The sequence below is a fragment of the Clytia hemisphaerica genome, unplaced genomic scaffold (genome assembly GCF_902728285.1).
Source record: "Clytia hemisphaerica strain Z4C2 unplaced genomic scaffold, Clytia hemisphaerica genome assembly, whole genome shotgun sequence".
NCBI classification, from domain to species: Eukaryota; Metazoa; Cnidaria; class Hydrozoa; order Leptothecata; family Clytiidae; genus Clytia; species Clytia hemisphaerica.
In genome coordinates this window covers 839216-853946 of record NW_027103262.1, presented here as the reverse complement: position 1 = coordinate 853946, position 14731 = coordinate 839216, and the positions used below count along the sequence as shown (strand labels likewise).

The 14731-nt window shown below is 36.2% G+C and overlaps 1 protein-coding gene across 2 annotated transcripts; it reads left to right on the top strand.

The window, feature by feature from the left end:
• Positions 1 to 13188, top strand: LOC136800147 (mitogen-activated protein kinase kinase kinase 3-like). Of its 2 annotated transcripts, none has more exons than XM_067056763.1 (10): positions 1 to 117; positions 4840 to 4941; positions 5730 to 5828; positions 7915 to 7992; positions 8259 to 8336; positions 8874 to 8963; positions 10268 to 10396; positions 10685 to 10854; positions 11421 to 11570; positions 12033 to 13188. In XM_067056763.1, the coding sequence occupies exons 1-10, from the start codon at positions 1 to 3 to the stop codon at positions 12682 to 12684; spliced, it is 1665 nt and encodes a 554-aa protein (XP_066912864.1). In that variant the 3' UTR covers positions 12685 to 13188. The 2 variants fall into 2 exon arrangements, with proteins under 2 accessions (XP_066912864.1, XP_066912872.1); XM_067056771.1 differs by lacking the exon at positions 1 to 117 and adding an exon at positions 2501 to 2627.
• Positions 13189 to 14731: the final 1543 nt, after the last annotated feature.

Genomic DNA, 14731 nt, shown 5'->3' with positions numbered 1-14731 from the left:
ATGGATAGTCATTCACCAATGTTTAATGAACTCATAGATGCTGTCAAAGGTGCAGACGTTGAACTTGTCAAAGGATTGCTACAACTTGGCATCGCTGACGTCTGCTGCAAAGATCAGGTAATTATCTGTCTCTTATATTCATGCCCTTAACAGATTAATAGAATTTTTTTAAATCAGAAATTCTTGGGTCAATAATCGAGGATGAAAACGGTAAATTTGGGAATTTGATGCCATTTTTCGGGATTTTGCCTTAAATTTAGCCCTTTTAAGAAAAAAAAAATCGGGAACTTACGGGATTCTTTCCTTTCTTTGTAATCCTTAGGGGGGTCTTTAAAGGGCCTCAAAAAGGTGTACGGTCTTTATATGTTACATGAAATTTATACTGTTCATGTTTTGGTATGTACAGCTGAGTCCCCATAACTCCAAAGCCTAAGGGGGACACAATTTTTTTTCGCTTGGAGCTGCTAAGGCTCTTAATCGGGGTTTAATCTTTTCTTAAACGCGCTTAAGTTCGTGAGTTTCGAGCTTAATCGGCGCTTATCGTAATTATAACTCCGGCTTTAATCGCTTTTTGAACAACCGGGCCCTGGAAATTTCGAGTCATGGAGAAAGGTATTGCAAAGTCAAAGAGAGTTAAAGAGACTCCAATGTATATAGATAGAGTTAATTTGGCAATCCAGAATTGCAGGTTCGGGCTTGCAACGGTCATACCGCATGGGCGACGTCTGCAATGAGGCAAACCGAATTATACTATATTTTCTCACGATTCAAAAGCAACTGTTAAATAACCTGAATTTTTGCTAATTAAATCACATTAGCTTATTAAATCCAATACCATTCGAATCAAATTTGTTTATCTTAAATCTTAATTGCATGTATGTAGTGTTTGTTTGGACTTGTTTAGACTTGTTTATAATTTAATTTTCACCCGGTGGCTAATTTAAAGTAAATCTGATAAAGTCGGAACAGAGATTTTTTAACCTTAAAGCAACATATTGATATACTGGCTTTAGACAGTTCTTTTTTACTCATAAAATTAATGACAAACAAAAACTTTTGGCAACGGAAAACACCTGCATCATGAAACGGATTTCCATGTATGCGCACGTTGCGGATTTTCAGCACGCGTTGGCGAAATTTCTATTTAAAACATTGAGTTTTGAAACACTTTGATAAAAAAGGATTCGAGCCGACACAATACGTCAAAGCAACGCTCGTGCTAACGTCTATGACATCCATATAACGTTAGATGAACGTCGAAACAACCTCGTGTGCCGGCTGGAATATGGGAGTATTTCATTCGTTGATACTCCTTTTGAGTTGCTTTATCGAGAAAAATTATTCTTCAAAAAGAATATATTTTGCCCCGTGTCAAATAATTTTGTCATGAAATTCTTCTTCCCTCACTGTTACTATTTCTTGTAACCTATTCTTCCCTTAAAAGGGGAAAAAGTGGACTGCCTCTGCACGGATCTGAGTTCTCACGCCAACTAAATATTTTGAGTCATAATCATAATCTTTGATGTAGACAAAACGAACCACCTACTCCTCAACTGTTGAAATTCGATGTGAAAAATGCGACTTCGTTATAATTCTTTTTACAGATTTTGGGTATAGTCCGTCCTCTATCATTTGGATAACTTAAAGGTTTTATTTTTACATAAGTGTTCCCGTTTCATATCAGACACATATTTCATATCAGGACGGTGTCTCTCTATTGTTATATTATGCTGATATAAGCAAAAGAGTGTTTTTCTTTTCCTCTTTCTGGCCAATCTTGCTCCGCATATGTGTCAATAATCCAATGTGAAAAAGCTTGTAAAAGGTACAAATTACAAATACGCTTAACCGAATGGCACTTTTTTCGAGATATATCGGTAAATGCTACTTTCAATATTTCACAAATCTAGGTTTAGATGAAGTGGAGAGATTAATTTACCTTTTCGGCCGTAGCCGCCAATTGCCGCTCGGGCATTTATTTCTCCATTTTACCACCCTAAAACCGTCGCAGACTTTTTTACGCACCTAAAAACAGTAGAAACAAGTGTAAAAAAAGGATTTGTTCGAGTTTAGGGTGGTAAATTAAATAATAAAGTGACACGCGCCTGACCACGCGACTACGATCAAAAAGTTGTATTTTAGTTTCAACAATGCTCAGTATGAAATTCTAACATTCGGGTATTTTCATTAACTTTGTGTTGTCTTACTCACTACGTGTTTTTGCAAAGAATATTACGTGAACACATAAGTCAGATATGCTAAACTCCCTTTGACGTGACGTAATTACATAATGGTGGTATACTCATTATGTTGAGACGATGTTAAACACCCATGATGGAGGGTCTCTCAAAAGGGGAATCTACCGTAATAAGGTTCTATTTGCACTTCTCCGTAAAGCTTTTCATGTCAAACTTTGGAATTAAGCTGGGACTAAATTCCGATATTATCATGTGTTGAAATGCAAGAAAAGTTATATTGATTAAGGATTCGAGAGGAGGGGTTGGACTATAATTTTCTTAATATGTGTGTTTGACTTACCATTTGACAAGGTTATCAGTTTAATTTTTCCTTGGAGTAGAAGATTTGAAAAAATCATAGTGGGAGTTATGGATGAATTGGAATTTCAGGTAAAGTGCGATAAATAGATTTTTTACACCGTTTCAATTTCTAAAATATTTTTTTCCCTGATTGCAACGAAAGGAAATCTAACCCGAGTCTAAGAAGTTTGTTGACTATATTCAGTAGATCATAAAGATCTTCAAATAAAAAGAAGCTACAATCTTACTAAAGAGGGCTTTCATTATAAAAAAACCCTCATAACGACCATACGGTTGACTTATAGCGCTTTTCTTAACTCAAATTTTGCATAATCCCAAATTTCGAAATGCACTATGTCTCGCCATATTTTCGTGCTTTCAACACACATCTTAAATATGGAAACTTCGTATAACTATTCGAATGCGTCAAAAACTACATTTAAGTGTCTTGAAACCTCTGGTTGATTGTGAAATATAGAGCAAAAATGCAAAACCGAAACTCTTACCCAGAGCCACTTGTATCACTTTTTGATTTAATAGACGATATCGGCTTCACATAAAAACTCAGATCCGACCCCTGAGAATTCCCCACAATGCTTTGTGCGGAAAAATTTTCACCGTAAAAAGCATTGTGGGGAATTCTCGGGGGTCAAATCTGAGTTTTCACGTTAAGCCGATATCGTCTATTGATGGACATGATACAATCGTGAGTGCTATCATAAAAAATGAACTAAGGGATTGGGTTCAAGTTTGTATAACCAAATACACGTTTTTTTATAAGAACATCCAAAATTTTTGAATCATTTGGATGTTCTTAACTTTTTGAGTTTCAAGCCTAAAAATGTTCTTATTTTGGACATTCTCTGAGCATTTTTGTCCATTTTCCTAAGATATTGGGTGTTTTAGAGTCCACAAAGCCTTAAAATATTCTTGAATTGTTCTTAAGATTTTGGCCATCGAAGTCTTATGTTCTATATAGTCTGCTCTTATGAAATAACGTGTCGTTTATCCAACGTAAAGTTCTGTCAATTTCAGGATTCCAATTCACTTGTAATGCTTAAGGAGACTGGGTTAGAGTATACTTGTCGTTGTAAAAACCTGTTCATAAATTACGTCACGAACATCACTTGCCTCGTTTTGAAATTATTGTCATGGTGATTAACTCCCAGCGGATTTTATTAAAACTACTTTCTATTCATAAAAAATTATTTATTGTCTCAAGGGATATGATCACGTGGTAATTGTTTGAATACGAGGCAAGTGATGACCGTGACGTAATTTCAAAATCTGTATGGCGGCGAAAGAGAAGTTTTTCTTCGGGTATAAGCGATTTGAGAGTTGTGTTTTTTCAACTGCTGTTTTTCAAGAAAATAATAAATACGCCTTGATCCATGTTTTTACGTAGTTTTTTATATAAGAACAAACTATGTAAGAACATGAGGCTTCGATTACCAAAATCTTATGAACAAGTCTGAACAATTTAAGAAAACATGAAATATCTTAGGAAAATGGACAAATATACCTACAAAATGTTGTATAAAACATATTTTTAGCCTTAAAATCAAAAAGATACGAACATCCGAAGGCTTCAAAAATGTTGGATGTTCTTATATAAAAACGTGTACATTTAGTGAAAATTCTAGGAATTCATCACATTGTAGGTTACATCAGAGGTGAATAGATCCTAAAAATTAGTTTGAAGGCTTAAGTAATGATTATAACCTACTCTAAGATGAAAGAGAGTGAGCTGTCTGTTTATATCTTATTGTTCAAGGTCAAGGTCAAAGAGAGAAAACTGGGTTAGAAAAATCTAAGAAAGTGGCATTATGCATTTTGTTACATCAATATACCTTCAACCATTTTGTCAAAAACTACAAGCCAGGGATTACGTCATTTTCCCTATCGGAAACACCCGAAAACACCGGAGTGTACTATTAAAAATAACAACATAAGGGTCAAATTCGGTTTTTTAAAATTTGTCGTTCTTTTTTAATGTTGCCCCTCTAATTCCTTCATGGTTAACTCTCCAATCCAGACTCCTTGCGGTTTGATAGATGATTGATGTGTATAATGTGCTTTATCAAAGAAGTTACAGTAAACTCTCTCTAATTCGAATCTCTAGCTAGAATATTTCTGTAATTCGAACAAAAATATTGGTTCCCTCGCTGGAAAGTGGTTTTAATTACTCTCTATAATTCGAACTTTTCTCTAATTCGAATAAAATAGAGATATAGCCAATTGTGTATATAAGGTGCTTTTTCAAAGAAATTAATTTCACATATTTCTACCATTTTCTATTTAGTGTGGTTACACTGCGTTACATTGGGCATCGATTTACGGAAAAGTAGAAATCGCGCATGCGCTGTTGAATGATAGTTCTTGTAAAATTGATACTCGAGATAGTGTAAGTTTGTTTTATATTTTATTTTTCTTTTGAGCCTTTTTCTTTTGAGCCTTTTTCTTTTCTTTTTGTGAGCCTCAATATGACTTGAAAAAAGTATTTTGGGCCTCAAACATGCTTATGCTATGCTAATGTTTTATAATGGGCTACCGCACATTATGTAGGCGTTTTCGTAATGTAATAATCGGAATATTTTGAAAATTCCTTCACTGGAGCTAAGCATATTTAGAAGCAATGTATAGGTTTCTCAAGATTGAGGCTATTGACATGCTTATAAGCGTTATACTTTCAAAAGAACACACGATCCACTTTTTGATTTTGGTCGACTCAAACTCCCAAACTTGCCGTGAATTTGTGTAATACCCTTCGACTGGCAAATGAGAATACCAGGCCGATATTTTAGTTAATGATTTTCGAATTTGACTTTTCATGTAAATCTATTATGAGGCCCCCCAGCGGTTTGCGTGATGTCGTGATTGGGACTTTTTTCTTGCGTGATGGCATGATTAAAGATTTTTTTCGGCGTGAGGGCGTGATCAAGAATTTGGCGTGATGCGTGATAGGGCAAAATTTGAGGCGTGATGCGTGATTTGGGCTATTTTTCGCTATTTTTTGCGTGATGACTAATTTTAGCGATTTTCGTGATGCGTGATGGAGAAAATTTTTTTCCGTCATGGCGTGATTAGGGGTGCCGCTGGGGGGCCTCTATTATCAAGATAAAAACTTGGTCTCTTCCTTGTTTTGACATTTTCATTTCTGTTTTTTAAACGTTTTTTCTTCTTGATTTATAGGGAGGTTACACAGCGTTGCACTTATCGATAAAACATGGTCATTATGATGTCCTTCAGTTGCTTTTGAACTATGGAGCAAACCTCAATCTAAAGACAAGAGTAAGTTTTCATTTTTCCTTAGAATGTTGTAAGACCAACACTAATTATTCAAAGCGAGCTATTTTATGCTGCTTTTCACCGTGTTGTTGAATTTTTTTCTCGAATTTATTTTCGAAGCATTCAGCTTTTTGACATCCCTGTCTCAGCGGTGGCTATGAAAAAAAATCACCGGGTTTAAGATTCTAAAAACTCATTAAAACTCGATTTTCACCGGGGTGAAAGATTTTCATTTTTAAAGCATAGTTGAGTCAGGTTTTCCTGGTATTCACTAAGATGTTTTTGTTTTTTTTATTTGACTTCATTATCCCATCGGAACTTAAATTAGGCAATTTTGGGCATTTTTTCACCGGCTTATCCGCCGGCTCACTGATACAATGGTATTTTATGTACTATTAATGTACTCGAAGGGATTAGACAATCCTGAGGGAATTGACATTAACATCACTTATTTCCATCCTAAATTTGAAAGAGCGATTAACAGACCTACAATCTTCCGCCCAGGAAGTCAGCCAGCGCCTCAATATTTATGTCATTACACAAAAAGTCGCCTTAAAAGACAATACACCTTCGCTTTTTTATAGAACTGTAATCTCACGAGATACGTTTGTTACAAAACAAGAATTATTTATCTGAAGTAACAATATTAAGAAAGACCGGTTAAGTTAAGAAAGGAAAATGTATTATTTTGTAACATAACCTATTTGGTTTTAATTGCATCCGATTGACATAATATTATATTCCAGTTACTAACCTTAGATTTATTGGAACATGAGAATATCTCTTTAAAGTTCTTATTTTGTTCCATAGTATTCTAACGGTTTCAAGATAGCGATATACTTGAGTGCCAAAATCTTTGTAGGCCCCCTTTGTACTTATCAAAAGTCTCGATGAAAATCTTGGCGAAAAAAGTGGAATCCAACAAACGGTTTTTTCTTTCTTTGGTTTCTTATGCCAAAAAAATTGCCATCATCAATTAAGAAAGTTGCTCATGAAACAGAATTGTTACGTATTGTGATGATAGTTACAAGAGATAGGGAACGTTGTATTTTTTAAGAACAAACTATATGAGAACATAAGGCTTCGCAGGCCAAAATGTTAAGAACAAATTAAGAACATTTTAAGAACATGGACTCAAAAACACTCTATTTCTAAGGAAAATGGTAAAAAATATTCTAAAAATGGTCAAAATAAGAACATGTTAAGAACATTTTTAGGCTTAAAACTCATAAAGTTAAGAACATCCGAAGGCTTCAAAATTTTGGATGTTCTTTAAAAAAACGTGTATGTAAAGTGGTATTTTGTAAAACCCACGTCTTAAGAAATTATTCATAAACGATGAACCAATCGAAGAATGTTGCAATACCGAGCTCGTGACCCTACATTCAAAATATTTGAAAGTTTTTCCTTCCCTTTTGATCATTTTTCATGGAAATGGTATTTTAATTGCAACTGCAGAAAACACAAATTGTTATAAATTGCACACAAGGAGCATTTGCAACATTTCAGTCTTGCACGAAAGTTGTTTTAGCCTTGATTTTAAAAGGTTAGTTTTGTCTTCGTTGAATCATTGATTTGTTTACTGTTTTCAAAGACTTATAAGCGAGTTTATATATCTACCCTTTTGAAGACGGCGGAATGGATCAAACGATTTGGAAAAACCCCGCAGTCAGGGGCGGTAAAAGTGCTGAGTTACTGTCGTCTTCAGTCAGTCAGTTTTTAGACAAATAAGAAACTAACCTTCTCCGCTTCAAGATAAATGCTCTAAGTAAACTCGCTATTATCCTGATCTACTGGTTTCTCCATGGAAAAAATTAGCTACTTACAAATTAGCTACTTACATGTTTTTTTTTGATAAGAACATCAAACATTTTTGAAACCTTCGGATGTTCTTAACTTTTTAGGTTTTAATCCTAAAAATGTTCTTAATTTCATCATTTTGTGACTGTTTTAACCTATTTTCCTAAGAAATTGTCTGTTTTATAATCATCCGCGAAGCCTTAAAATGTTCTTAACATTTTGGCCATCAAAGCCTTATTTTTTATATAGTTTATTCTTATTAAAAAAACGTGTAATTTGTATGTTATAGGGAGGAAGAATGCCTGAAGATCTTGCAATGAACTACGATTTATGGGACGCCATTAATGTCTTACAGAAAGCGAGAAAGGTAAGAATTTACACACTTTCTTTGTTGGGCTATTCCAGAAAAAAGACTTTACACCCTTTTGTTTAGGAGATTAATTTTGGAAAGTCAAACCTCTCGATTTTTAAAAAAAATTTAGAGACCTTGAGATTTTTGGAAAGTTTATAAGGTTCGACCTTCGATTTTCGTCTTAATTTTAGAGACCTCCCTAGGACTTTGGCTACTCTTAATAGAGCCTCTTGGACTTTTTAAGGATAATAAGACCTTCAATTTTTTCTTTTTGATTTTAGAACAAAGAGCTTCAACAACGCGAGAAACCACAAAAATGGAAACTTGGAAAACTTCTCGGTGTTGGTGCTTTCGGGCAGGTATTGTAAAATATTGTTCACTTTAAATGTTGATTGCGACAACACTCTTTCACAAGTAATCTGAACTCTTGTTGATGACTAAGTTGCGAAAATTTATAAAGAAAGCCAAGGGTTCACAATATCCGTCGTTGTCGCTCCTAACTCTCATGCTATAAAGCTTTATACCACAAAAATTAGAAGAAACACTGTCAGCCTGTGCGCACGGAGTTGTGGAGGGTCTTCGTCTCCTTGAAAGTAGTATGGCTAAAAGAAATACTCTCCGTCATAGATTTTGACCCTCCATTAGATCCCCCAGCTTGCACACAACGTTGTTTCAACGTTCTTCTAACGTTATATGGACGTTGTGAACGTTAGATGAACGTCGAAAAAACGTTGTGTGCCAGCTGGGCCGCCACTAAAAAGGTTAAAGTTTTTTTTTCACATAAGTGTTCCCGTTTCATATCAGACACATATTTTATATCAGGACAGTGTCTGCCTATTGTTACATAATGCTGATATAAGCAAAAATGTTTTTACCCTCCCTTGAATTATTTTTAGGTATATCTGGGATATGATGAAGAAAGTGGTAAAGAACTTGCAATCAAATGTGTCAAAACGATGGGCCAACGACTTTCTGTCATTGAAAAGGTTTGTTGTTCATGATATTCGTAGCCTGGGGTCCACTTAAGGCACCCCTTTCTCACTGAGACTCCTTCCCACTGGAAAAATTGGCCAATATATCGTCCCGGCGAAAAATTATCCTCCCATTTTTGTCCCCACTGAAAATAATCAAATAAACCAATTCTCACTGCAAAACATTATGATATTTTCCCATCCGCCCACTGAATTTTTTTGACTTGAAAACAAAAGATTTGTAATACACGTTCTTTTTTTTTTAAGAAACACACTTTTAAGAAACACGAGGCTCAGAATGCCTAAAAACTAAGAAACATCTAAGAAACATGCTGTTGCTGAGAATGAGAAAAAAACATTTTTTAATTCGGTTTCTTTTAAGAACCTTCCAATCCAGCCTTCCACGAGGCTGATTATGTCAAAAAGTTTAGAAACATGTAAGAAAGATTTAAGGCTCAAAAGGTCGATTTCTTAAGAAACATTGAGGCTGCTTGGTAAAACTAGTTTCTTAAAAAAAAAAAAACGTGTACCCAGCCATTAAAATTATGGGAATATCGATCCCCATCGAGTTTCAGTTCGTTTTTTATCCCTACTTGCTGAAAGAATCCTACCGGGTCTTTTAGAAAGGGGTGTCTACGCTTTTTGATAGACTGAATGATGCGATTTTAAGTGGCTTGTAAGTATAAGTTTGCCTTTTCAAGTGCTCCTAATCTACTTCACTGGACTTATCGTTATCAGGAAGCATTAAACTCAGTCAGAAGAAACTTATGTTCGCTAAGGGATAAGCAGAAGTTTAAAATTCCTATATGACCCTATGACCCTCCCCAACATCTCCCCCTCCAAGCTGGACAAAATATTGTTTCAATGTCCATCCAACGTTCATAACGTCCATATAATATCCATATACATAGTTTAACATTGAAACAATATTGTGTGTCTGGTGTTTAACAGTAGCGTGGTTGGCCGATAGAAATTCGGGCAGACTGGGGAGGCAATTTCATGAAATTTAGATTTTGGCGCCCCCTATTAAAAGTAAATATCTTTGTAGAAATTACGGGAGCGAAGCGAGCACGAAAATCTTTGAATTTTTTTTACTCTTTTTGGTTGAAAACTGCCAATTCTAAGGTGCAAAAGAGCAAAGGGGCGCCGAAATTAGGAATAAGAGACGTCTTTTTTCGCCCTTTGTATTTCAGCGCCCCCCCTAAAAAAAATCGGTTGCTGGGGGGGCACTGCCACCCCCTGCTACCACACTACTGCTTTAAGTCTTTTTACCAGTTTTAGAGAACTTGAAGTACCCATCTATCTTTCCTACATTTTAGCAAGTACAAGAGCTGGACAACGAGATTGGCGTCTTAAGAAATTTGAGTCATAAAAACATCTTACGGTACTATGGATTCGAAAAAGTCAAACCGTCCTCAATGTATATCTTCATGGAGTATATGCCCGGAGTAAGTATATATTTCAAAATTCCTACTCAAAAATAATGGGTTGCGTATCTTTTATTGTATCGCTTTCACACAAAAATGCCAAAAAGATACAAAATCATTAACAAAATTCGTCACTTCAGCAAGCTTCATGTATACAAATCTCGGAAAAAGGATTGCAAGACCGGCCACTTAAACCTCCATATTCGAGTAAAGGGTCTTTCCTACAACATGCGCCTTTTTTGGACTATTCCATGAATATCTTCTTTCCACAACAGACACTAATATTTTGTTAAATATTTTTATTTACAGGGTAGCATGTACGCTTTACTACAGGAGAAGGGCGGGTTAAATGAAGATCATCTACGAATGTACACCGCCCAAATCCTTGAGGGCGTTGCATATCTCCATAAAAACCTAGTCATTCATCGGGATATCAAGGGCGCAAATATCCTACTCGATTCATCTCTTCAAAATGTTAGGTTAGTAGTGCTTATTTTTCACTAAGAAGCTGTGAATCACTTTCCAACTCATAGCAAAATAGTTTCGGATATTTTCTGTTTTATTGCTATTTAGAGAGTTTATTATGTATCTGTGTTTTTGCGACGGGGACGGCAAGCTATTTATTTGCCTACATCCTGAGTGACTGAGGACTGACTTTACCATCCTCGATTTTGTGGATCAGTACTTCGGGTTTTTTCTAAATCGCTTCAGTAACTCCACCGTCCTCACAAGTGCAAATACATCAAACTAGTATCCAGTCCCTTAGCTCCCTATTTCGATACTTGTTATAGCGTTCACGAAATACATAAAAAATATAAGTGGCAATCTCAAGTAGCCAAGATTTTTGTAAAGGGTAAGGTTGCGTGAAAATTGACAAAAATGTTGAGAGGAGGTCTCTTAGATTCAGATCAAAATCTTGGGTTCTCTAAATTTTTATCGCAAAACCAGGAGGTTTGACTTTCCGGAATTGATCTCCTCGAAAACGTCACTGCTTTGTATTGAGACAGGGGTTTAAACGATTTCTATTTTTCGTTATTCCTTATAGGTTGGCTGACTTTGGACTATCCAAAAAGATCGAAAGGTGTAGTTTGATGTCTGACTTACAAGCTGTTTTTGGAAGCCCCTTTTGGATGGCTCCTGAAGTTGTGAGAGCCACACCCAATGGGAATAGTTATGGACGAAAAGCTGATGTGTGGTAAGTTAAAAATTGCTTTATTTTCAAATGCACTTTTTACCGGGTACACCAAAAATAGTTGTTGTCTAATAAGTCGAATTAAGCTAATTAAGTGGAAGCTTAATCTCACTCTTATTCAAAATTCGTCGGTTCTGCGCTTGGTCAAAGTATTTGCGTTTCACACTGTCACACTACAGTCTATTAAAAGCAGGCAAGTCTCTTTGGGAATCTGACGAAAAAGTTAACTTCAGTTGACACTCTCTTATTCAAAGTTCGATACGCTCCATTATTCGATTTTATTTAAAGTCACCTTCACCGAGATATTCTTAAAAACCAACTCTACTCTACGCTCTATTATACCCCCCCAAGTTCCAATTCTCCTTGAAAATAGTATCTACAGCGTCGACTGTAACTGTGGCTCTAATTCAACTGTTAAAATGCTAGCAAAATTTTAATCATTTCTTACATCATGTTCTACTACAGGAGTATCGGCTGTACCATCGTTGAAATGTTGACAACAAAGCCGCCATTTTCACAATTCGAACCAATGACCGCCATTTACAATATCGGTGCCGGCAGAATTTTACCTCACATTCCGCAGGATGTATCTGAGAATCTTCACGATATGATGCAACAATGTTTTAAAAGGGACCCCCGTCTTAGGCCGTCCGCTCAAGATTTATTAAACCACCCGTTTATAAAGAAAGATCGAATCGCCTCATCAGCTAATGGTGGTCTGGTTGAGCATGACGAACCTTGCCAAGGAATCAGGGACAGCGAGAACAATTACATGATATCGCAACTAATCGAGACAAGTTCCGAAGAAACATTACTTTCACCCGTTGACTCGATTACCGATGATTCAGACATCGAGACAAGCACCATGTCAACGCACTCGTTCCCAACTTCCTTCTCATCTCAGCAAAATAACAAGACTTCCCTAGTAACGAACAATTTGACGATGTACTCCCTAACAACAGAAGACTTTGTGAATCTTGAGGTGGATGATGTAAAAGAACTTCATTGTCCTACAACTTCGGCAAAAGGGAAAGTGTCTGCAGTCAGCAAACTTTTTAACTTGTTATTAAAATCCAAACAGAAAACCCAGCAGCTTTTGAAATTGATGTTGTTATGATTTTGGTGAATTTTTATGTTAATACGAGACAGGGATGTATAGATGAAATAACAGTTTTTTAACCGTCTCATGATATGATGGATGGGAAAGGACCAGTATTAAATATTTTTAGTTTAAGATATCAATAGATATAAATTTTGTAAATATTTGCTAATATATTCAGTTCGGTTTCATATTAATTTCGGCTGGCCCGAATAAGTTTTATGCTAAGAACCAAAAGAAGAAACTTCGAATTCCTAAAAAAAAACAGATAAATATTTGAGGAATTCTTAGCGAACTTTTCTAAGTCACTAGTGGTGGAATCAATATATAACATGATAATTAACGATTTCGTACCCAGAGCCACTAGCAATTTTTGCTTTACTGTTTTTACTGATGGACGTGATACAATCATACACCCCTGGGACAGGTCACAGACCCACTGGGACCCGAGCCCCACTGGAAAGTTCGTCCCCGGTGAGAAGAAATCCTGTAATTTCAGCCCCACTGGTGAATTGAGTTTGATTTCTTCCCCTACTCGAAATTCCATGTTTAAAAATACCACCCCCATTGGATCTTTAACTTTGGAACAATAGAGTTTCTATCCCCATTGGAATTCCAATAGGGGTGTAATTGTGAACGCCATCAGAATAAATGAAGTTAGCTAAGGGACTGGGTTCCAGTTTGAATATTTAGGGGAATTTTTTTCAGGGATTCTTGTTTTATTTCCTGATAATTTTGGGATGTTTTAGATCCTATGTAAATAAATATTTTTTAATTTTGACGTTTGGATATTATTATAGAAAACCCAGAATTTTTACCAAAGAACATTTTAATTTCCACATTTCAATTCTTAACTAACAGGGCAAAATCTAAATAAGGAAACCCCTTACCCCCCGAGGGGGGGGGTACTAGGGTACTAGGTAGATGTTATATCGGATGGTCAATCGTCACCTTCTTTATTTTCCTATCTCTTATCCTATTTTTCTCTTTTCTGACTGTCTGAGCTTCTGAGACTTAGTTTCTCATTTCTGACTGAGTTTTCATACCTGTCAATCATTTGTCCATCAATTTCGACCAGTCTAATTTTCGCATCGAGTGGGATTCGAGCCACCATCAAAGAAAGTCCTTCAGATTTGAAATCAGCGCTCTATCCGTTGAGCCATCGCCGCACATCAACATCACGCAATTCATAACATCTTATACCGAACTGGCAAAAGACGGGGGTAATATTATTATAATATGGGTAAAAGTACCCCTTTTTTAAACCTGACTGAAATTCGAGCCGTTACTAGCAACTCTGCGGGGCCCAAGGTGCCGAGTATGCACCCGGCACAGTGACAAGCCGTTACTAGCAATCCTGACCTAAGCAATTCCAAACAACAAAACCCCCGGAAAGGTGACTATCAACGATCCGTGGATAAAAAAATAAAATAAAAAAATGAAGGTAACTTTTGGCCATCCGATCTAAGAGCATTCGGGGTGGAACATTGTACCCTTACTACCGGCTGCCGGGACTAAAAAGGAGAAAACAAAGGGAAACTTTGGGAATTTTACGACCCTTAGCGGGACAAATTTGACCGATGCTGACCAAATTTCGATCTTTCAGGGGGTAAAAAGTTTGATTTTCAGATTTTGCCGACCCTTAGTGGGACTTTGGAAGTCCAAAAAAGGTACGCTTAAGGGCGGCACATACCGTACCCTCCATTTGCCTAAGTACCCCCCCACCCCGGCCCTTACCACACATATAAATGTTTTCAAAGATTGTGTATTTTACAGACCTAGTATTCTTTCATACACAAAAAAACATACTCGGGAGTAGCAAGCAAAAAGAAGAAAATCTGAGCCCAGTGTGTCATTACTAACGGTATTATCGATCACAGCGGGTAAGTACAAAAAGGAATGGAATGTTTTTAAACGACCCGTATTAAAATGACTCTCATAATGAGCATTAATGTGAGATTAAGACAACAGTTATGACTATAGAGTATTAACGCAAGACAAAAGAAATAGTAATGGATATAGTTAACTGTTCAGTTTAATAGACTTCTTTATCTTCGTATTAAGA